The sequence below is a fragment of the Chaetura pelagica genome, unplaced genomic scaffold (genome assembly GCF_000747805.2).
Source record: "Chaetura pelagica isolate M959 unplaced genomic scaffold, ChaPel_1.0 scaffold117, whole genome shotgun sequence".
In the NCBI taxonomy this organism is placed as follows: Eukaryota; Metazoa; Chordata; class Aves; order Apodiformes; family Apodidae; genus Chaetura; species Chaetura pelagica.
The window spans coordinates 6,652,431-6,676,992 of record NW_009954185.1 but is presented as its reverse complement, the minus strand read 5'-3'; the positions used below and the strand labels follow the sequence as shown (position 1 = coordinate 6,676,992).

The 24,562-nt window shown below is 36.8% G+C and overlaps 1 protein-coding gene across 1 annotated transcript in view; it reads right to left on the bottom strand.

Moving 5' to 3' along the window:
- Positions 1-3,703: 3,703 nt before the first annotated feature.
- The window catches only part of ATXN10 (ataxin 10), a 95,276-nt gene continuing 74,417 nt past the window's right edge, over positions 3,704-24,562 (bottom strand). Inside the window, exons 9-10 of the mRNA XM_010002969.1 lie at positions 20,786-20,849; positions 3,704-3,891 (exon numbers count right to left, since the gene is read on the bottom strand). Of these exons, the coding sequence (XP_010001271.1) occupies positions 3,704-3,891; positions 20,786-20,849 (252 nt within the window). The remainder of the gene's footprint in view (positions 3,892-20,785; positions 20,850-24,562) is intronic.

Sequence of the window (24,562 nt, the reverse complement as noted above, 5' to 3'; positions counted from 1 at the left end):
AGCACTGCACACAGCCCCGCACCCAGCCCAGCCCCCAACCCTGCGCCCAGCCCCGCACCCAGCACTGCACACAGCCCCGCACCCAGCCCGCACCCAGCACTGCACACAGTCCCTCACACAGTTCCGCACACACAGCCCCGCATCCCTCTTCCCCCGGCTGCCACCGCCACCTTCCAGCATCAAAGCGGGGTACACGGCATAAAGAAGCCTTAGGGATTTTAAGACGGAAGTGAAAGGGAAGGGAAATGGGGTTCTCCTGCACTGCTTCATAAATTCCTCCACCCCACCCCGTCCACTCCCCAAAATTCAGTATGACAAGTCTGTGTAGACCACTGTATGACAACAGCAAACTCTAAGGCAATACACAACAACAGTACAGATAAGGCCAGGGGCGAACAAAAACTTCAGGTGATTTGGGGTACAGCCTCACATCGTTAACGCTTTTCATTTGCAAATAAAGTGGAGCTTTGGGGGGGGGGTCTTGCTATGCAAACACATCAACCCTAAACTACAAAATCAACGTCGGAATGAAGATTGCGACAATGGCACTAACTACCTGGCGCTTTCTCTCTTTCTGTTGATTGCATTTAAAAACGTACTTTCTAAGCGATTTCGGCAAAACAAACCCAAATTAGAAGCAGTACAAGCAGGACTTTGCAAACGTTAAGCTTACCTCTCACAATTTACAAGAGAGCTTTTAAAAAAATCTATCAACTCATCATGAAAAAGTAACTCCCTATTTGCTTTTAATAAAAAATAGGCCAAACTCCAAAAAGAAAGAAAAAAAAAAAAAAGAGGAGGAAAAAAAAAAAGAAAAAAGGAGATGTGATCACTATTGTTTGAAAGCACTCGAAAGCAGTAAGATGGTCACAAGACTTGATCTGACTGTTCTGCCCCTTTACAAACTCAATAAAGCTTGCTTTTTATGACTGATTGCTGTGCTGTATTAATCCCCTAGCATATAAAACAAGCCCATTGGAGACTGGGACTCCACTGGGGGAAGACAGGGAAGCTGTTGTGTTCTGCGAATTAATCCATCTAGGAAAATCAAAAGCCAGCCACTCACAATACAGTAATCAGCATGTTCTCCACTGTGAAAGCCCTACATTTCCCATTTAGAAAACACAACTATTACTCCATTATGTACCGAAACACACAAAACCCTTTTATTTATTTCTGTTTGTTATTGTTTGGCTTATATTTATGGGTTTGTGTGTATTCCATTGGTGGGTACACAACCATCAAGTTTAAAAAAAACACAACACCATCAATTCCCAACTACTTAAAAAGGAAAAAGGGACTCCCACTGCTTTTTCTACAACCAAAGTTCTTTCTGGATTTGCTTTGTGAACAGGATTTTTAACTCTTCATTAGCCTAAACAGAAGGAAATTCTTTGCATTTTTCCGCTAAACAAAGTTAATTTTCTTCTCAGGATAATTATGCTTTTTTTTTTTTTTTTCTTTCTCACTTTGTTAAAATTATCTAACATGAGTTTCCTAAGTACTGATGATAAAACAGAAATGAGGTTTTACAATTACTCAATTGAAAAACACTGCACTTCATTTCTAGGTACAATTATTCTATTTTATGATCTTTTGTTGGCACAAATTTAATCCTTTCCTTTTTAAGTTGAATGATGCAGCCTTCCAGCCTTCCAAACTATACCTTTTTTTTCTAAGAGTAGAAGTCTTTTTTTTTTTTTTTTCCTCCATTCAGATGCTAAAAGTATGAATGTTCCATTATGTTATGGAGATACAGATTAAAAAACCAAATAAAACCAGCTGTAAATCCTGTATGACACAGTGATTGAACTGTTGAGTGAATTCTAGCCTAACCACCAGAATTAAGGCTTATGGAAAGCACTGAGTAACAACAATCTCATAGACCATGTGCTCAAGAAGAACCAAAACCGTATCTTCTTTTTCATTTGGCTAGCTAAAGGCACCTACATGTCTAAGGAATGACTTTATAAACCATCACCTAAATACAACAGTTTTTAATACCCCCTGAAATGTTCTTGTCAAATTACTTCAAAAAAGCAAACAAAGCACATTGCTTATATTCAAATTTATTCTTTGCTAAAAGGAAGACCACATTTCTCCCACATTTGTTTTTAAAGTAAGAAGTCACTACAAGCAACTAAAGTTATAGTCTTTGTTTCTATTGCCATTATCCCTTTGGATATATCCTTTACTTAAAAAATGGCTAGAGACAGCAATTTTACATCATTGCCTTTTGAACTAACAGTTCTCTAAAATTGCACTAGGCCAATTCCATAGTATCACCTGGTCAACACTGTAGACACTGAAATCTTATGGTTAACTTGAAAATATCTTAGTAGTCTGGCTATACTCCCCAACAGCACTAAACAGTATTATAAATTTCTGATAGTTCAAAGTACCATGTGTTTTTTCCATTTTTAAATCAAGAAACAAATTGGAGGAGCGATGTTGATGCATGTGGCTGAGTGTCTGTTACATGCACACGTAGTTTTAGGAGATAAATTTGCCTTTCCATTTAAGAATGGGATTAAATGATGAAAATAACATGAGCAACTGAAGTTTTTCTGGGATTTTCTTCTTAGACACAACTGAAGATAACCAATGATACCCAAGTGCTAGTAACATTCAGCTGTAACCCATGTTTTGCTTGGGCATGGAGAATTTCGTGGCTACCAGGGCAAAGCCACAGCACACACAGAGTTAACCATGCCCCCCCTTTCTTCACCCCCCTTTTCCCCCACCTCATTCATGCCACATTCCACAGTGGCAGGGTCCAACAACAATATAGGAGGGTACCCAAAATGAAGGGGCAGGGCCTTCCATTCTTCTGCCTCTCTTGAATTAATTAACTGGAAATGAGTTTTGTCAATGTTTTGGAAAGGCAGAGGGGTGAAAAGAAACTGCTAGAATTAATCACAGTGAGAAACTACCTCTTCAGCAGTCTGCCAGAGTTCAGAAAACCCATGAGAAGTGCAAAATAAAAGGAAAGTGGGCTGACTTACCATCCAAAGGAACAAATAGAATTCAAACAAACACCCAAGTCTCCAAAACAGAGACATGCCCCAGTGCAAAGGAATGTAGCATCTGTTGCCACAACAGCTTCAGTTTTGTTTTTAATACACTTGTCATGAAGACTGAAAGGTAACAATGTAGAAAAGACAATTTACTAATAATTTAAATACACAGAAGGCATATCATGTTTAATTCACTAAACATTTATGTGCCTACAATGTTCCAGTGATCCTTATGCAAGTACAGGTATTTAAGCACCATGATTGATATAGAGTAACTTTCATAGTTTAGCCCTGACTCAGCACAGACCTTTTAAACAGAGATGGGAGACTGCAAAGCAGTTATTTCCTTGAGTTTTTAATGACAGTCATCTTCAGGTATCTTCAGCAGTGGGAATTGTAACAACTGCATGGATTCTAAAAAAACCATAAAGCAATGAAATTTCAACCATCTGAGAAGGATCTTCTTTCAGAGATTAATTTAGCTAGGTATATACAAAAATGTGTAGGTGTCCTTTTATTTACAACAGTATGGCAGAAGTATCATTTGACCATTTTCCTGAGAATGAAAGTAACACTTTCAGCAGACTGAAATTAAAGCTGAAGAAATCTTGATTGGCTGAGCACAAAAAAAATAACTTAAAAGAGAAATCCTCTTTTAATGATATGGCTGTTCTTAATTTTTTTTTTCAGGAAGGCTTTTTCCTGACAGATCTCAGAATTAACTTGTCATCTCGTTTCTCTATCTCTAAACCCATGCTCTCAAGAGCAGAATTGTCTGCCAGCCCCTTCTCCTCCATCTGTGCAATAAGCTCTTGGTTTCTCTCATTCTGTTCAGTGAGATTTCGGATAGCATATACTGCCCACTGGCTCACAACTGTTGGGCAAAGTTAAGGATCATTTGTTTCAAGATGAAACAATGCTTATTTTAATTTATTACTGCATTCCCTCCTCCCTGCCCACCATCCTCCCTTTCCCCCCTCCCCACCTCCCAATCTCTCAAACCCAGAAAAACAGTAGACATTAAAACTTTGAAAAAGTAACATTTACAGGCTATGACTCTGAACTCACAAATACTTGCATATGAGGTAATTTAAGTTTAAATGATGTATGTCCATTAACAAGTTTACTAGGTTTTATCTTGAATTAAAACAAATAAAAAACAAAACATACAGCAACAACAGGAATTAAAAGGACATATCGTTTAAAACCAAAATTACAGTTAATTGAAATGATCCAATGATCTTCTTAGTGAGAGTAAAAAAAAAAGTTTCCAATTTGAACACTTCAACACTCACTTCCAAGGACTGGAGAATACAGAAAGCCATAAATCAGGTACAAGAAAGAAGGCAATTATTATTTTCACTGTTAAAGTTGAAATATGCAGAAAAAGAAAAACATCTTACTCACATAAACAACTGAAAATAGCACAAATAAAGGGGGAGACATAAAAATATTTAATTTCTAATGTTATCCAAACTCAGTTCTTTGTGCCTGGCTGCTTCTACAAAGCTGTCAACAGAACAGGCACTATGATCACCAGCAGGTAGCTCCTGTTCAGGTTAAAATGGATACAAGCTGCAACTCATTCACCTTCTAAGGTGGTCCCTTGGGGCCAGGATTGAGGCACATGTCAAGGCTTTAGACAAAGGATTTAAATTCCCAGGATTATCAGTCAGGCATCTTCCAAGCAAAGCACAGTGTTCATTTTATGAAGTGTCAGAGATGTTAGCCCCAATTCTGCAGCTGAAAAGCTATGCTATGATATAATCTTTCCCAAGTTACCCATATGGGAGGCAAGCTATTCTGAATCACACAAAAGTGGTTTGCCTGCAGGGCACCAATTATTTACTACATGTAGCTTCACATCCAGTAGAAGAATATGCATAATTTACTCGTCTCCTTGACGTCTTTTGGGTTGGATGGTGTCTATGCAGAGAGACAAGATAGTGTGCTTATGGGCATTTGCTAGGGGGTGACTGGAGGGGAAAATGCCTCAGCTGTGGAAGATGGGAACTTCAGCCAAGAGACAGAGGAATTGGACTTTCCTACACCATCTATCATGAAAGCACTTGGAAAATCTAGTATCACTGCAGGTACATCCATACAGTAGCAGTCTTCACACTTTCTCTGTGCACCTTGCACTGACTTTTGTGCCTACCTCCTGCCACCTCCAGCTACCCCTTAGGTTTCTAGACTTTCAGCAGAGGCAACTTCTCATGCTGGGTTGCTTGATGTACCAGGCAATGTGGACAAACAACAGAATGTAGCAGAAGCAGCTTTCTTAATGTAAGACTGAGTTCTACCTTCACAAGTTTACATTTTAAAAGAGAGGAAGTGATAAAATGAAGATACAGGAGAAAAAAAAAGTTTATAACTATACCTAACCACAGAACTACTTAGATGCCAAAAAAGAATCAAGGAGGGACTGAAATAAAAAGCACACAAGGAGTCACCTGAGAGAAGGTTTAAATTTAGAGTAGCTCAGACAAACACCACAGGAAACATGCATGCTAGGGGATATACTGCATTGGCACATGTAAGTGAAAAAGCCCTCTGCCTTTTAATAGAAGTTTATATTTCTTTTCACAATTAAGTAGCACAGAATTGACAATGAAAAATGGCAAATCAGTAACAATCACAGGGCTTTTTTTCTGACAGAGTTCTTCAGACTTTGTCAGGAAACATGCTGCATAACTCCTTCATTTAAAAAATTCTGGCCAAAAGCTGGATTCAGGTGGGGTAATGACAGAGAAGAGATATTAAGAAAAAAAGAAAATTTCGTATCACCTCAAAGCCTTCATAGGTGAACATGACTGAGAATATCAATGTATTCTCTTCTGTCAGTACATCACTAAAGTGGTTAGGTGCAAAGACAAGTGCCAGACTACACCTAAGTTAAACAGACCTTAATTTTTTATTTCCAGTATTTATTTCCACTGAAGAGAACACGAGTATATAAACCAATAATAAAATAACAAAGAAATAATATCATATATAAGCTGAATCTCTCTCATCAGCTCCAATGGTGAAAATAAATTTTAGAAGTATGGAGGCTGATGAATACACATGAACAAACAGAAGAACAAAGGCTGATGCCTAGCTGGTCTTTCTGAGGTCTGATTTAAGGCACTTCACAAGTGCCAAAAAGTAACATAAAGTCCTCCCAATGCCCTGTGAGAAACATGCTAATACCCTCCCTGCCTCTGCTCTTGGGATGAGAAGCAGACTCCTCTTGTTGTGTTCCTAAAATACAACTCTGCATAAAATACAGCACTTGGATAGAGGTTATTTTCAAAGAGTGACAGCTCTCAATCGTGCAAAGTGCCAAACAGAGAAAAAGTACTCTCAAAAATTCTGTTACGTATTAGCCTTGGGAATAATTCTGTTACCATCATCTTTATGTCCTTCAACACAAAAACACTGTTAAACCTCACAGCAGATGCTTTCCTATTATCATATCCATTCATGCTTACATAATATCTAAGACACCCCCATTATCTTATGAACTCTGTCATCATTATGGCATTTATCATTATTGACTACTGTAGCTGAAACTGCAAAATGGTTTCAATAATGTTTTCACTCACTCAAAAACTCTTTTCTGCATGTAGGTTTTCCATTGTGAATTCAGTCATGAATATGCATTATTTCCCTTGTTCACATGCTGTGTGAGGCTAAGACCTTTGGATGGCTGTGTGCAGACCTAGACAGACTTAAGTGTCAGCGGAGATTAAAGCTAGTCCCTAGCTAATATTCACATTACCCTCTTGCTCCTCTCTAAAGACAGAGACACAGAGAGAAAATTAAACATATTCTAGAGCCTCTAATCCTACCAACACTTTAAGCACTTTATTGTATGCTCAGCTTTAGAAAGAGAGCTTCTAAAGTTTCCATAGTTACCACAAATAAGAGCATGAGCCTGTTTGTTGTGAAACTGCATAAAAGAAAAGAAACACAGCAAGCACAGTAGATCTGATTGCGCAGACTTGTCTAGATTTTTCCAAGAGGACACACTACACTCTCAAATTAATTAATACTAGAAACAAGGAAGTGAAGGGTACAATCACAGTGCAAAGGTAGAGAAAAGAAAAAAAATTTCATTTCATTTTGCAGAAGCTTCATTACTAGACTACTCATGTTTCAGGAATGAAAGCAAACATTTGCACGCATTTATAATACGTCTTTTTCAAAATCCATCAGTACTATATGCTATGAGATTCCTATGTTATTCTGACTTAAACAATAACAAAAACTGAATCAACTTGCTCTGTGTTCCATATTTGTGTAATATCTTCATGTAGCTATTTAAAATTTACCATGTGTACTCCTCTACGTTGTAACTTCAGTTGTCAGGGATGGGGGTGTACAGGGAGAATGGAAGAGAGGTGGAAAACATCTGCCAAATGAAAAATTTTACTATTTGGAATCAACATAAACCATGAAAATATATGCCACTAAATCCTGTGAAGTTTTGCCACTGACTGCAAAGGGAACTTTTTACAATTCTCTTGTTTCTTTTCATATGGGTTCTGCTACAATAACTTGCTAGACTTAATGCTAGCAATAGCTCTGTGACTGTTTTATAAATTTAATGGGGTATGAAGTTACAACCACATACTGCCAGGAGTCGCTGACCATTATCCTATTGCCATGCACTTACAAACCATTTCCCAAAGAGAGTATTCCAGCTTTTGATTCATGATAGGAGGTCCAATTCAGACTTACTGTTATTGGCAAGTTTGTTAGAGCCATCAGGACCCCTATGAATTGTTCTATAAAACAATATGGATTCTGTGATGAAAGAAAATAGACATAATTATTAATGAGGTTTTAATCTGATGAGGCAGATATGCAGCAATGCACAAGAAATCTTGAAAGCATGTTGGTTGAAAAAAGACAAGTATTAAGTTTAAAGGTTAAGTATTATCATTGACTAATACAGGATACTAAAAAGTGGTGACAAGGAGAATGAAATAACATACATCTGTTTTCTTAATACTCCTTGATAGCTATTAGTACTGAGTAATTTCTAAATATAATGACGTTGGTGGGGAGTTTGATTTATGACATAGTGTAGACACATTTTTTTCAGTTAGACCTTTTCTTGCACTACAGTTGCTTTCCAGTAATTAAATGATTACGTAGGGAACTTTCTTCCCGATGAGAAAAAGAGAATATTCTGCCCAATTTCATTATATTATTAAATAAGATTTTTACTATTTAAATACTAACTACATTTTAATCAAATATAGGAAAAGACACAAAAGCTCATCAAGAACAAGAACCCACACAGGTTGGAACTCTAGTCAAATGGGCAACAGCTAAGCCACTCAACTTCTCTTAAGAGCTTTTCTGGAACAGGTCTATAGGGCTAGAAACCAGAGATAAAGAAAATACAATTCTTGTTAATTATATTTCTTTCTGGACTTCAAAAAGTAATCCAATTATCACTAAAACTTCTGTAGACAGGAGTGAAGTACTAAAGGGTCACATTAGAAGAATCACTTCCACTTGCTGACCTGACTGGACCACACTGAAAAGACATAAATCATTTCCCCTTCAAGTCTTTCAGTTCTTTTAAGTACTTTTGTTTCACAGTAACTTGAAGATAATTCTTCTCGCCACTAAAAGAGGTCTCTAGACAGCTACTGCAACTGTTAATCTCAGTTCAGATCAATGTGCCGTGATTGACCACACGTACTAGACAGTCAGGGTTTTGGTCCCTCAGAGTCTGCCAAATTGCTTACAAAGCTCTACAAGTTTCTTCCTGTTGGGGGTTTTACTAGTTTTATGAAGTCCTAAAAGCTGCACAGAATGGTAGTAATTCCTTTCAACTCCTCCTTTACCTGTTTAACGTAATTTTTACTTCTGTTTAAGATGTTACAAAAAAAGTAATAACAGAAAATGTAAAGAACTAAAGATGTTATCTTAATTCACTTATTTTAAATAAGCCAATTAATATTTTTAGAAATAATATTTTGGATGTTATTTATTCCCAACATTAAACTTCAGGAATTCAGCCTATACAAACTTAAAATACTCTGTCTAGAAGTTAGAATGAAAAGGATTAAAATATTTCTGCTGCCTGTATTTTTTTTATTTCATATCGGTTGTTGTAACTTGTCATTGTGGTTGCCACATTCTGGGTTTAAAAGCTCGAACCAGGCTGCGTTGTATCAGCTGAGAATGTCCTTCCCTCTCCTGACTGATCTGGCTCTTGCAGAGCAGAGACAGCACAACTCATCTAACCTAGAAGTCTCCAAGCTGGACTGGTACCACTGGATGCTGGAAGAGGCATTTGTTCCCAATCACACATTTTAGGGACAAGATCTGTAACACTGGCGAACCTAAAGCAGAGGTTCATTTCTGCTACAGCTAACTCTCACCTGGTCCAAGAGATCACGAGGGTCGGACCATCCACCACCAAACAAGCTTCAATCTCCACCACTACGTGGCAGCAAAGCTTCACTGGACATGCATGAAATAAGATGCCTGCAGCCAACTCTTTCCTACTCCTCCTGACTGGGACAGGAAGACGATGGGACACGAAGGCGAGGCTGGGCTCTAAGAACGCCTCATACTAATAGATAATAAAATATCCACAAAATAATTTGGTAAAACCAGAAAGCCGATCCCCTCCAAACTGGGGTATGTCGCTTGAATTCCACTCTAGAAGAACACAGCTTTGCCAGAGAAAGAGCTTGAAATTATACCCTCTCAGAATAAGACTATCAGACAAAAATGTTCACTTTAAAGTAATCAAAATAGTTTCAATACTAAGACACCATTCTCTGCAATTCTCCGCCTACAGAAATTTGGAAACATCTGTAGTAGAAAATAATTGTACATTAAATATTTTTTTCCGGTTCTCAAGCCTTCACCAACTTCCCACACCTGTAGTTATCTCTTCCTCTAGTAAACCAATACCATCTGTCTGGCTACCTGTATTCATAGAATGCTTTGCGTCGGAAGAGACCTTAAAGATCATCTAGTTCCAACCCCCCTGCCATGGGCAGGGCCAACTTCCATTAGACCAGGTTGCACAAAGCCCCATCCAACCTGCCCTTGAATACTTCATACCAGTCTCTTAACATCCTACCTATTATCTGTAATGATGAACAAAACTGTGCCTTGTGAGATTACAGTTCTTTAACATGGAACTAATATATTTTCAGTAACAGACAGATATGTTTTAACTCATGCATAACTTTCAGTGAAAATTAATCCATTTCAGTATCTATGGCCAATGAATACACTTTAAGACCAAAATAGATTATTTTACTTCTTCTGCCCAACATTTATTCACAGAACATGGATGACCAAGGGTCACTCGCTCTTTAAAGCAAGCCTCTCAATTCTATTTCATGCAGAAGATATTTTCACATCCTTTTCTGAAAGACGTTCAATGTTGAGAGGAAGATTTCATTGTGTCCCTAAATAAACTGTTCAAGTGGGTAAATACCTCATTTGTTATAGCCTGTGATTTATGTCTGGTTTAGGCTTATTTAGAATTGTTTTTAAGCATTGATTTTCATTACAGATTAAAACACAAATAATTCACAGATCCTGATTAAGGCACTCAGTAAGAATCTTTGCATGAACTAAAGAGAAACTGAGGGAATATTCCAATCTTTGTGTAATTCTTGTACTTCTTCCTATTTGTATTTTTCATCATTTCTTTTGAAGCATCCCTTTTGAGGTACCAGAGCTACATCACAAGATCTGCCAGAATTTGCTACACAGTTGATTACAGGTGCAATACAGTTGCTTGCTTCTTCTGGCTACTAATAATGAAAGAAATGAAAAAAAAGCTCACAGTATTTAGTTGCCCTCTCACTCCTAGCTATGCTCCCACAAGCCAAGTCCAAGCCCTTCAGGTCATTCAGAAACACATTTCAGCACTGTCCAGTTTCAACAACCAATCCCAAATTAAAAGGCTCATTCTTAATTCCAAGGTTTGACTGCTTTTAACTACACACACATTTCAGTGATGTCCACCTGAATGGTACCCAATGTTCATTAAGGTGCTCTTTATTACTCCAGCAATTAACAGATTACACAAGACACCCCTGAATAGCATTATATACTCAGATAGCTATTAGTCTTAAATGTCTGACAGCTAAACAACATTTAATTAATATTTTATGTGCCTCCTTTCATGCTCTTTGGACTTAAAAGCACAGTGCCAACACACCTTAGTATACTATGAAATTTAACATAAAATTCTGGTCAAACACTTGAGAGCTACAAAAGCCATAGTACATGTTCAGCTATGTCAGGCTATTTTTATTGTAATGTCTCTTATGCCAAAACTTACATATTTACAAACTTTAAAAAAAATAAATAAATCCATAACCTCTCATTTGTTTTACTTTTTCCTATACTCAGACTTGTAATACTAGCTTAAAACCATGAATATGACATTCATTTTTGCTGCTTAGGCTGCCAACTTTTAAAAAAATTATGACTTATATTTTTAATAGAAACCCATAATTTATGAGTAACTATAAACCATCTGATTTTAAAACAGAAAGAATCACACTCTTGATCAACCTCAAGCTAATGCTCCACAGTTACAATATTATATTCTTACAGTTCCTTCTATTACACTAATCCCACTTACGAATTCATGACAACTAAACTTGTTAGTTATCTAGATGAAGTACTAGAGAGTTAGCAGGTTGTTACATTAAACAGAAAATCTTTAATTGCTGTTACGTAATGGTTAAAAATGCCTTAGCTAATCTTTTCCCAGGTACCAAAAAAAATAAATGCAAGACTCCATTAGGTTGAAACTCGTGTGTCAAATTACTATTAAAACCTACTGCAAACATTGAGATATAAAGCACTAAAGCATCGGGGGATGGTAATTGCGTTCACAAAATTGTTAAGTATCAGGCAGACTGTAGTGATTTTAAATTTCCTTGGACATGTAAAGAAAAAAGTTCCACTTACACACAGAAATATACCTATGTGCATTTATATGCATACATATAGAAATAAACACCTTTTCTAAAAGGCTTTATAATTGAAATTGTAGAAGTAAAAAAAAATTTTTTAATTGGCACTAGACTCAAAAATCCAACTTAATTAATAACCGAGATGTGGTCAAGCTAATTATAATTTATCACTCTAAGGTAGATGACAAGATAAGCTGACTCACAATTTGGATGGGAGCTCTTTTTCTATTTATCATCTCTAGAGATTAATCTATTTATATAGATTCAACAAGAATCTGCATGCCAGCTTATCTCTTCAGCATGTTACTTGAGTGTTTTATTGATTCAGGATCTCTGAATAACTTATGTGGTGTAACTCCCACTTCTGCAGTTTTTGGTAATTTTAAATGTAACTTTATGACAAATCATCCCAACAATGAAAGTAAATGAAAACCCAATTCCAGTCTCATACAACACCAGATGATGATAAGTGTACATCCAAAAATTACAACTGTTAAATGAACGGGTGTTTTAAAAGATGCAACTAAATTGTAACCAATTAAGTTTTTTTATCCCATAGTTTTCAAAATAGTCATTAGCCACAACTGTATCTACTACAATTTCAGCAAAATGGTTGCATCTCCTTGAAGAAATCTCTGAAAACCAAGAGACAAGAAAAAATGAACTGCAAATATACCCTTAGCGAGAAAGGAAAGGTTAGATTTTAGAAACCATTTTGGAAAAAGAAAAAACAAAGTCTATACAAACATCTGGGGAAGTAGAGGGAAAACTATTTAAGGATCAGGAAGGAGATATATTGGACAATTTGCCAGCTGAAGTTACAGATTGTTTTAATCATAGCGACCAAAAATGGAAAAACAGAAAAATGTCAGAATAAAGACACTATGTAAAACATTGATCATGTGACATCTGAATATTCTTTGGAGGCATGCAAAAAACAATGTCAAGAAGACAGAGTGAAATATGATAAGGTGGCTGTAGAAGGCATTCCATTCTCAACAATATTTTTTAACCACTTCTAGCTTGATTTAAAAAAAAATAATAAAAACAACACAAAAAAACCAAAACCAAAAACCAACAAAAACCTTTTGGTCTCAAGTTTCTAGTGCTCTCTCTCAGCCCAGAGGGGAATTTTTCAATACAAAGTCTACAGAAAAATCAAGCAAGCTTTTTGAGCTATAACAGCAGTGAAATATTATATTTTCTCTGTTTCTTTTTCTTTGTGTTCCTGGTAACTGAAGATTCGCTTTCTTTCATTAATTCAAGCCTGTCATGGATTTAAATCCACCAAGAGGATTAGGGCAGAGGACAAATATGACAATATTTGGTTTAGAAATAGAGTTATTACCTTTAATTCCTTACTTTTACATGAAAGAGTTGGTGCCTACAGAGATTACTCTTCTCAAGGGATTAGAAATATTTGAAAGAGCCTTCTTGCATTCTGTATACCTCTGTTAAATTTTCTCCAGCTCTAAGAGGGACCCTGTCCATCACAAATTTTTTTAATGATGGTACTTGTCACTTAATGGAGCTGGGTACAAGTGACATACTGAACAACAGACTTCATATTAACATCTCTGCAAATCTGCCTTAGTATTTTATATACTTTCAAGAAAATTAATACTCCTGCCCTGCCCCCAAACTCTGAATGTCAGTATTTTAATAATCCTGCAGATGCACTAAATAAACTGCATCTTGAAATTATGAAATCAGCAACCTGAAGTACACCATTAGAAACTAAAACTTTGTTAAACATCCAAACACAAAATTTAATCTGTGGTCATTTCTGAGAGACAAAAAAGGGACAGCACTTTCATTTTCCAGAGTATCTTTTCCTGTACTGCACACTGTATTCCTCCTGGTCTTAGTCTTTTGCACATTAAGGATACTTTTGTATTTGACAAGAGAAAATTTGTTCTTGGGGAAACTGTGCACTGCTGATATAGCTAGTAGATGGAGAACCATGTCACAAGAAAACTTCACATCTTTGCTTACATTCTAATGTAAACCTTCTCTTTCAACAGACATTTCAGAAGTGCAGTCTTTGAGTCAGATGTTAAATCTACCAAATATCCTTAATCCCGATGTTGTAGGTTTTTTCCCTTGGTTTTTCACCTTTAGGTGGGTTATGTTCCAAAGAATTTTCAACATACAAAAAAGATAAACAATGGGTTAAGTTATGGAAGTTGTATCATCCCAACTCTTTAGATACAAAGCCAATGTCAAGAATGATTTAAAATAGGATTAGGTTACACAAAAATATCTCCTGTACCCTTTTCAACAGGGAGCATATGTACCTTCAGAGCTTTACAATAATCCCATTTTGGAGATTTTACTCAGTATCACATAGAAAAATCCCACTTTGAATGAAATCCAGCCCTCTTTAGTCCATTAATGCTTCTGTATGAACAAGACCAGCTACTTCCAGAGCTTCTTTCAGGAGTATAAAGACACCTTGACACCTAGTGACAGAAAAAGGCATTGGTGGGCAGATGATCATAGAATCATTTTGGTTGGAAAAGGCCTTTAGAATAATCAAGTCCAACCATAAACCTAGCACTGCTAAATCCACCACTAAATCATGTCCCTCCACACCATATCTACATGTCTTTTAAAGAAATGATCTTCCCAAATAAAACAAAAATCAGTGTTGGGAAATAGCTGTGCTTTTTTCTTTTCATCATGAGAAACAAGAAAGTTCAAGATTCTTAGGAATCATTTAGGAAACTGGACCACCACTGCAGCTAAAAAAACCCCTACCACATTCCCCTTGTGCACCACACAGACCCCTAAACTAGTATAAGTAACCCCTAAGTTAGTATCTAACAAAATATAGCTATAAAGAATTCACAGCAACAAGCAGGAAAAGGATAGGCTTTGGTCTGCTGAATAAGGTGAAAGAAATAAACCCCTCTCACAGATTGTTCTTGCTCAGTGAGTAACTTACATTTTTACCTGCTCTAGTTTCTAGTCTGACCAGTTCATCTGAATATATTTGCAAGATACAGAGAAGGAGCTAAGGTTTCTGCATATGCCACAAATCAGAAATTCTCCTGTCTTTACAGGGTTTCAGAGAATTCTCAGCATGTAGGAGTTGAATTGGACTGAACTGTAGCATGGCAACATAGCAATTTCTTCTTGCTTGACCATTTTTTTTCATTCTAGCTCCATCTATGGTCGTTGGCTGCCACGCAGTTGATATTTTGTATTGTCTTTGGCATCGGAACCTAAATGTTCCAGCCAACAAATTTCTGTTCTTCACCTGTGCTGACAAGTCCTATTCTTCCACTGCCAACCTCAACAACCACTGCTAGGTCACTAAAAGCTGATTACCTTCCTTTTGGTTAAAGTTATAGTGACAATCAGTACTGGTTTACAGAAAATAAGATTCTAACAGTACTCTGTGTCTGAGGATACGGGCTGCAGACTTCGGACTTACTTGTTCAGCAAGGCAAGTGTCAATGGGGTGAAGAAAAGGTAATTTCTTCCAAGGGGGCAGAACTTGACTGGGCATAAGGAGGTCATTACTGTCTTCCTCAGTAGCATGGGTTCTGTGCACTGACCATATCCACTGAAATACTGTGATTTCATGTATGCTTACAAAAATATAGAATCAAATAGGTCAGCTCAAACTAAGTGTACTGGCAGCACATACAGTGAGCTTTCCAAAGAAAGGCATGATATTGATGTATCATGCTCTATTTTATTGCCAACATACATGAGATAGTCACATTTATGTGGAAATGCTCAACTGTATGATGGTTCACTCTAAAAAAAAAGTTAACTCACACTCCTGATTTTTGCTTTCTCCTGCCTTCTACTCAGCTGTGGGGCAATTTTACAGTATATGGCTTGGTTTAGGTTGCATCATGTTAAAAAACAGTATGTTAGCTTCCCCAAAAGTCTTTGCTGGCATCTCACAAAAACAAACTGCCATTCTTATAGACCAAAGCAGCTTGATTTCTTCTAACTTTAGCCAGAAGTTTCATGAACCACAATTATACTTGCTGCTGCCATAAAGTCAAAAGTATTTTCACTCTACCTCTCAGATGACTTTCAAACTGAAAATAATAGAAGAAGCTTAGAGAAGGAAGATCTGAAAACTAACTTATACTTTCCACTTTTTCATTCATTATTCAAACTAAGGGGCCAGTGTATGGATATGCACAGTAACTATATGCTTTCCTTTCAAAAATGCTAAAAATTCTTACTCCTAAAACATAGCTAGCTGGGTGTTTACTCATATATATAAACACATGTATGTGTGCGTACATGCACACACACTAACTCCACAGCAGGATATTCTTTCTTCAAGTATGACTGCACTTCCAGCTAAGAGAAAAACATGCCTGATTAGGTCAATAAAGTAAATTCAGACATTCACAAAATCAGTTTATCAAGAAACCTACTGTAAGAATCTCAGAAGGATAAGACTGGCAAGCATCCTGAAAAAACAAGAATATTCCATCTTCAAAACTGCATTTGACTTCTGACTTTAAGTTTTACCAGTTTAACTAACAGCTATTACACTGCAGTACTTTGGATAATATGTTTTCTTTCCCGAAAATAGTAATAAATATTTTATATGACAGCCATTAAACTAAACACATGGATGGAAAAAAAAAAAAAAAAAAAAAAAGACATGTCATCTTTGTGTGTTACTCATGAGCCTAAGTATTAGAAAGGAGCAAAAACCAGACAACTTACTTAAGGTAAATTGAGGAAGTCTTAAATAATAAACAGGCTAGTTTATTTGAAGTCTTTCATAAGCACCTTTTTTAGTTATTAGGGTCAACAGTTTTTTTTATCAGAATGGGCTTGCCTCCATCCTTATGTTTGCCATAAGGCAGTGGAACCCATGAAAGGTCAGAAACGAAGATGGAAGGAGAAGTTAAGAGCTTAGGATGAGGTAAAAGACAAGAACAAAAAGAAGAGCTCCTTTCTGATACCAGAGCACTTCAGAGATGGTGGTTCAGAAAGCAAAACAAGGTATTTTGATTTAGAACAGCTTTTCAACACAAATAACTTGAAAAGCAGGATCTGGTATAGATTTTTTATTGGTATCATAGAATCACAAAACGGTTTGGGTTGGAAAGGACCTTAAAGATCATCTAGATCCAACACCTCTGCATGGGCAGGGACACTTTCCACTGCCCAGGTTGCTTGAAACCCCATCCAACCTGGCCTTGAACATTTCCAGGGATGGGGCATCCACAACTTTTCTGGGCAACCTGTTCCAGTGTCTCAGCACACTGACACTGAAGAATTTTTTCCCAATGTCTAATTTAAATCTACCTTCACAAAATCACCGAGGCTGGAAAAGACCTTTAAGAGCATCAAGTCCAGTCAATGACCAACACCACCACATCGGCTAGACCATGGCACCAAGTGCCACATCCAGCCTTTCCTTGAACACATTCAGGGATGATGCCTCCACCACTTCCCTGGGAAGTCCATTCCAATGTGTAATCACCCCCTCTTCGAGGAAGTGTTTTCTAATATCTAACCTAAACCTCCTCCCTCTCTCAAGTTTAACTCTTCAGACTCCAAGGTCTATAATGAACTGTATCTCCAAAATGTCACACTATTTACCTTTTTCCTCTGTGCTAAAAGCCTGACAGGTAACAACTGAAGATCTGGCATCTTTCAGCATTTCTCCATTGAATTTACTTGGAATAATGGAAACTTATAATAGCTGAAAATTTAAAACACCAATTCAAATCACCTTTGTAAGTGGTACAGAAAATTTAGTCTTGGCTGTCCATAATAATCTTCATGTCTGTTACTAACAAGGGTTGCTTTGGGTTTTTTGGGGTTTTTTTGCTTTTACTCAATCAATATCCTGAGGGAAAAAGTACTATTTGTTAGTATAGATATAAATAATACAAGTCTGCCTGAGATGTAATTAGAAAAGATAACACTTCTCTTAGACTGTGTACTGAAAGATGAATTCAAACCTAGAAAGCTCAAGCAATGCAAACATGCCACTTGAACTTCAGTTAGCAACCTCACAAGCAATGAACCTCTTGATATTTCTATGCATGTTACAGAACTGTTCAGGATCTCAAAGGATGCAATTTTAAGGTAATGACAGGTTTGAAAAGAAATTGATTTTAGGACAAGAGCAGACCCATTTCCTCTTTCAGTATGCTTCCATATGCTGCAAATAAAAAGATTTATCAAATTATTTCTCTTAAAGGTAATAAAGAGCTCTTTCAACATCTAACAAGGCAGCCCATCTTCTGATAAATTGCATCCTTCAGGGGAATTTTTGTTTTTTTTCCCTCCTATCCAGAAAAATACTTAATCACTTTTACCACAAAAGTTACATTTTTCTTTGGAAAATTCTGTATGTGAATCACTGTATCAACTCTGCCTTCAGTATGATATCTTAACTGTAGAGTCTAGGTGCCTCTAAAGCAGATAAAGCACAAACAAAACTGTGCAGCTACAAAGACTTTACTTAGAAATCGCATAAATTCTTATATAAAAGGAATCTGGATTAAACTTTTTCCAGTCAGCTTTATCCAAGGAGAAATCCCAGTAACACAGCCTGAAAACAAAAACAAGCACTACAAACAAGAACTTAGCAAGGAGTTTCTGGACATGAGTGTCTGAAAGAGAGCTACAGCAAGCATTCCCTCACAACTTTTTACATCATCTTGGTAAACTGCAGCACCCCTGAGCGATCATAGTCCAATTTCAGCAACTCTCTCAACACCCAGCTCAAGAGCCACCTAAATACTTCCCTTTATTTAATCAGCCTTGAAAAGTGACAAAATATATTCACTCTGGATCAGAAAGTTGTAACACGGGCAATTTCAAGGTGTTTTAGTTTTAAACAAGTAGGCTTTCCAATCTTACTAAGACCACTGCTCTGGTTTACAAGCATCACAAAATGGATTTGTGACAGACAGGACTGGGTGCACAGAGGGAGGAGAGAAACAGTCAAATCTCTTCAGAGCAATGTTATGCAATGGCATGAGACACCTGCATGCTACTAAGGATTTGATTTTTGGTGTCTAGAAGGAGCAGAATATGCTGCAAAGCAGATTAAAGTAGAGACAGATGCAAACTGTGGACTCCTCTTCTGCTTCCCTGCATGAGACATGCTGAGAAGGCAGCAGATTAGAAACATTAGAGGTAGGAGAGAAGCAGGGTAGCATTAACTTTGTGTAGCACGAGCACCTGGAATAGCTCTAGGTGAAAACGATAAATGAATAGTAGCCAGAAGCTTTGCTCCAAAAGCTGATGCAGCAAACTTTGTTACATCAGGCTAGTCCCTCCTTTGCCCAAGTGCTGCTTACTTTTTCACATACCTAAATACTGTATGCTATGGATCAGTGGTGAAAGCTCATATTCAGAGGTGTCATTACATCTAGTAAGTCTTTAAAAACCAAGTAATCAAAGTTTTATCTTCTGGTAAGAAGTTTATAGTTCAGCCATAAAACATCAGCCTGTATCATAAGGTATAAGAAGTTTCACATTGCCCAAAATACAGTAAAGGCTCCCATGGTATTTTATTTTCAGTTTATTCAAGATTGGAAATTACAACTCTACCCTTTGTAGGCCTTTTTTACTGACAGCTAAAATGAAGGATTAATCCTAGGAAGAAAGTAACTGCACAGCTCTGCCTTCCAGCAAAGGAGCACTAACTCAGGATCAAAACTCCTTAGTTTTTTTTCAGGGCTGCTCTTCAGCTTAAGGAAAGGTAACTTTCCCTGCCCTTCCCATCACATCCACCAGTGTTCCTTACCAGAATCATTCTGTGGAGGTCCAACTATGCTACTTAGCCCTGTTAAGAGCCACACTGTCAGGTCTCCAACCAGAGGAATAGTGACCAATCTAAAAACCCTCCATGTAAAATAACACAGTAACTAAGAAAATAGTTAACACCCATTGCTCATCCACACAGCTTGTTAACATTTTGCTGTCATACATCCCTACGTTATTTCATCCTTCTAACATGTATTTTTATGTAGATTATGTTCTACAGCAAGGAGGATATGCAACATTTTCACCACCTTTTTTTTTATATAACACTTGTTAAAAAGCAAACTTTTCCTGACAAAGTAATTCAAGAAACCTTTTTCATCTGTTCAGTATAAAAAAGCTGGCAGTATTCAAGACAGGAAAGGCATTTGATTTCCAGATGCACTTATCAGAAACTTACAAGGAGCTAATGATTAGATGACAGAAAATAATAGCTCCCCCAGTGATACCAGCAGTATTACTACTACGCAGTTCACGAAGAGATGGACACATCTGCTTAACAACTGTTTATCTTCAATATGAAGTTATTTCCCTCTAACAACAACCTATCTTGGAAAGTCTTAAACCTCAGGGGAAAAAAATCCCAAATATGAAGCACAACAGCATTTATATTAAAATCTCCCCAACATTTCAGTAATGTGCATCATTAATTCTCTTAATTATAAATATTTTCATTATAGATTGCCAGTCTTGTCTCTGTGCTTAGAGTAAGTTCTCCCAGATCTGATTACATGACTAAAGTTCTAATTCAGATTTCGATCAGTTTGGTCTCTGAATTGACATCTGTAAAGCAATAATACGTCTTATTTTAGGAAACAGAATATAACCACAGTTTAACTTACTTAAGAGTCCAGTTCTTGAAAGCGTATTTATGAGTTTGCTCACATGTGAACCAAACATTTAAATACAACCTAGAAACTCATGAGGCCGGTTTGACTCAGGTACCAAGAGAAAGCAGTGCTGGCATAAATATATTAACCCCCCACATCTTTTAATATTCATATTCAATAACTAGAATTATTTTGTAAAGGATACAAGGATTGTTGTCATCAATGCTGCAGTTGTCCAGGATCAAGGGGATGCCATCTAACTCATAGACCTAAATAAAAACCAAAGTTTAATTTTAAGACTTCTCAACAATACTAATGCTCTTTCATGCAAGAAATATGTAAAAACATAACAGGGATGTTTGTTTCCTTAAAAATATCAAACACTTTAATGTAAATTGCAGATTAAATCTGTTACTACCAGCACTAAGTATCACAAAACAGTAACAGATGCACACATTATTTTCGCATTCCTCCTTCTTTTAGTATGTGTTTGACTGAGGTATTTTCTACATCGTACTTCTCTCACTGAGCCAGAAAAGCTATGCTCATTGACAGCTCATGCTTGCTTCCTGGAGGATGAATCACAAAAAAAAAAAAAAGGTAAAAAAATGAAACATTTGAAAAATACATATATGCATTTGCATACTTTGGCACGGGGCCATGTGTCTTCTGTATCTACACAACCTTCAAAAAAATGTGCTACCTACATGTATCTAAGTATGAATTCTCTATATCAAGAGCCACTGACTTTTTTTCCTTCTATAAGCTGTTCATTACGTTATTAGCAACCCAGCAAAGATAAGATGTTGTTTTCTGTTTTCTATATATACATACACATGTGAATTCACTAACTAATGCATTTGTGTATGAGGTAACGTATAACCCTAACAGACTCATACATACATACACAAACACATTACTAAGAACTTAGTACAAGCTGACATTAATAAATATGTAGCATAATTATCTTAAGAAAAGTTTGTTCTGTAAGAAATTTATCTATAGTTCTAAGATGCACTGTAACAACACACATCATCATGCGTTTTTACAGCTTTAGGAAGTGTTACTTATTTAAATGAAAACCTAAATTATCTGTAAAAATTCAACCTTGGAAATAACTTCTTAAGACATTTTAAAAAAATTACAGAAGTATTTTTTTTTAAACTTCATGGAATGAGAACTGTTTATATACTTATACCAATATATTATTTATATTATTTAAGCCATCCAAACATGGTCCTGAGCAGCTTAATGTGCATTTAAAAATGGAGGTTGGGCAAGAATTTCCTCCAGAAATCCCTTCCAACTTCAACCATACTGTGATTCTGCAATAGCCAAACTGCACTTGTCCTAATCTGAAATTCTTTAATTCCTTAAAATTTAATTTAAAACCGGGTACTAGTGGGGCAAAGAAATTTGGACAGAATGCCAGCTTAAGTTGTGGCTTGATGATAGAATTCTCTCTTCCATCTTTTTTTTTCCCCAAAATTAGGTGCATTTTTATGTACCATGTAAAACAAAAATCACAACGTTTACACTGCAGGATGGATCAGCTTTCTGAAATGTAAGGTCCGTGGTAAGAGAGAAAAGCTGGGTAGGAGGAGATGTAGATGTGAAATTCAAAATAGACTACCAATCAGTGAAACTGAATTCAGAGATAAACCTGAGCACATCCCATCCCTCTTACAAGTTAATTTCAGATAATCTTATCACAGAGTCTCAAGCTATAACATGAAAAGGTAACAGAGACACATACACAAACATGTGAGGCTTAAATGTAAGAAAAACAAAAAGCATTGCTAGCTTTTAAGACCTAACTAGCACATCTGTGCTAGCACGCACTATACGTACATGAAATACAGTTAATAACACAAGTTTTAAAATACCCTCTCTTTCCACAGAATTTTTGTGTATTTTCCAAAGGTCACGCATCATGTATGCTGTCCCACTTCAAAGCTTGAACAGCAACTTTTCAGTAATACAGCACTTGCATGTGCTTGGGAAACATTAGTTCTTTGATTTTTATGCTGTAGCCAAACTCTGATACGCCTACAATGTTACCTTTTATTTTCCATCAGTGAAATGCTGAACTTTATCTAGATTAAGTACTGTCAACTGAAATAAACCAGGCAATCTGTTCCAGTTCGATTCAAACAAGATGTTTGGTTAACAAAGTAAGTAAGTATTGGGGGAAAGTAAAATTTTAATTAAAATTCACAAATACTTCAAAAAAGTAACTGTAGGAATATGATGAGATTCCTTCAAATTTAAGCGTGAACCGAAGCAGCAAACCAGTCTTAGTAATACCTTAATGTAAAAAACAGTTGCCAGCCATCACTGGTTTACACACCCAATGAGAGACTCCTGAACAGCTTACACTTAAACTACACGTATCAATTTACCATGTTAGATACAGCTCTTGTTATCAGTATGCCAGCTTTGGTATGCCACCTGTGACTTGCTACACAGTGAAATGAAGCAAGGAAAATAAACCTTACAATATGCCTACCCAAGAAAATTCTACATGCTTCTCAGAGTGACTCATGAGGTGAACAGTCCCAATTCCCAAGCAACCACTGCTAGAGGAGTTCCAGTTCTTGCCAGCTGTTCATGAACCACGATCCAGCATTTTACAGTAACCTAAAATTCATGACAGTGTACTGTAACCGTCTAGAATGTGAAGTGAATCAGTTCAGTAATTGTTCTGCATGAAGCGGAGCCATTTCTGCAACGAGACTGTCACAGTCAAAGGAAAAAAACACTGTCCCCCTCCAGACTGTCCCACCTTCTCTTACCTTCTCACTCTCATCTGCCTATAATTTCCCACACTAGCAGATTTTGTAAATACTGAGAAACCACCATCGCAAGTCTCAACTTCTTACACAGGTTTATTTGAACTAGATTGCCCAATGCAAAGAGGTTAGTGATTTTTTTTTTTCCCCTCCTAATCATCAGCCTCAGAGTTTCTCCTTTGAAGAGAAATGTCTGTAAAATACACCGCGCAGAGTAACTCAGTGGACTTTATGCAGGTATCTTCAGTAGGGCTTGGGAAAGAAGTCAGTATTGCATAAGCCTCAAATCTCACCTTAAATAAGGTGCAAAAATATCCTGGGAAGAAAACATGTAGTGGCTGGTGTGAAACTGGCTGTAATCCACCCAAAGCTTTGAAGAAATTACACACAGAAACTAAGGAATAGGGCAGTTTTGATGTCTTAGAATTGCTCATATTGGCCTGTGTTACAAAATATCACTAAACCTATCCTCCATTTACATTATTGACAATATAGCTGACCAGTAACATGGAAAGACACTAGACTGTAAAAAAACTACAAGATTATTTTATTACAAAGAACTCTAATGCTTCCTTCTGAACTACATTGAAACTATAAATGAAGCTGCAGCCTATATGTAGGCTGAAATCTCAACCACATTGAAGTTAATTATAAAGGTTACTTAAGACATGTTTAAAATTATAAACATAGAGCTCTGCACTAGTGATCTCTAGTGCTTCAGTCAAGTCAGTAACAAAATTCTGCCCCAATGTTATTGTGTCAGTTTCCAAAATTGCTGTCCTAAAAACCAGAGAAATGAAACATCCGGCATTCTAAGGCAGGTGCCTGTCTCTACCAGATAAGGAAGACATCTTTCACAACACAGCTTTCTATTGCTGTCCTGCTTGTTTCTGTACTTTCCTTTGAAACATAATGAATATTGGTATAACACCAGTGAGAAACAGATTTATATTACACCTAAAAGAAAATGCCTTTCCCAGTGACAAATTGATCGCCAGGGTTTTTCTCTTTCTTTGTACCTGGAATTTAACAATCTACTTCAATTACTTAAACCAGACACTGAACAGAAGCCCATGTAGGCACAGATGCTATATAAATATTAAACAAGAGCAACCAGCCCACACCATATATGCCCACTGCTCTCATGGCCAAAGAACAATATAGCATTTTATTTGGATGGTTTGGTACAT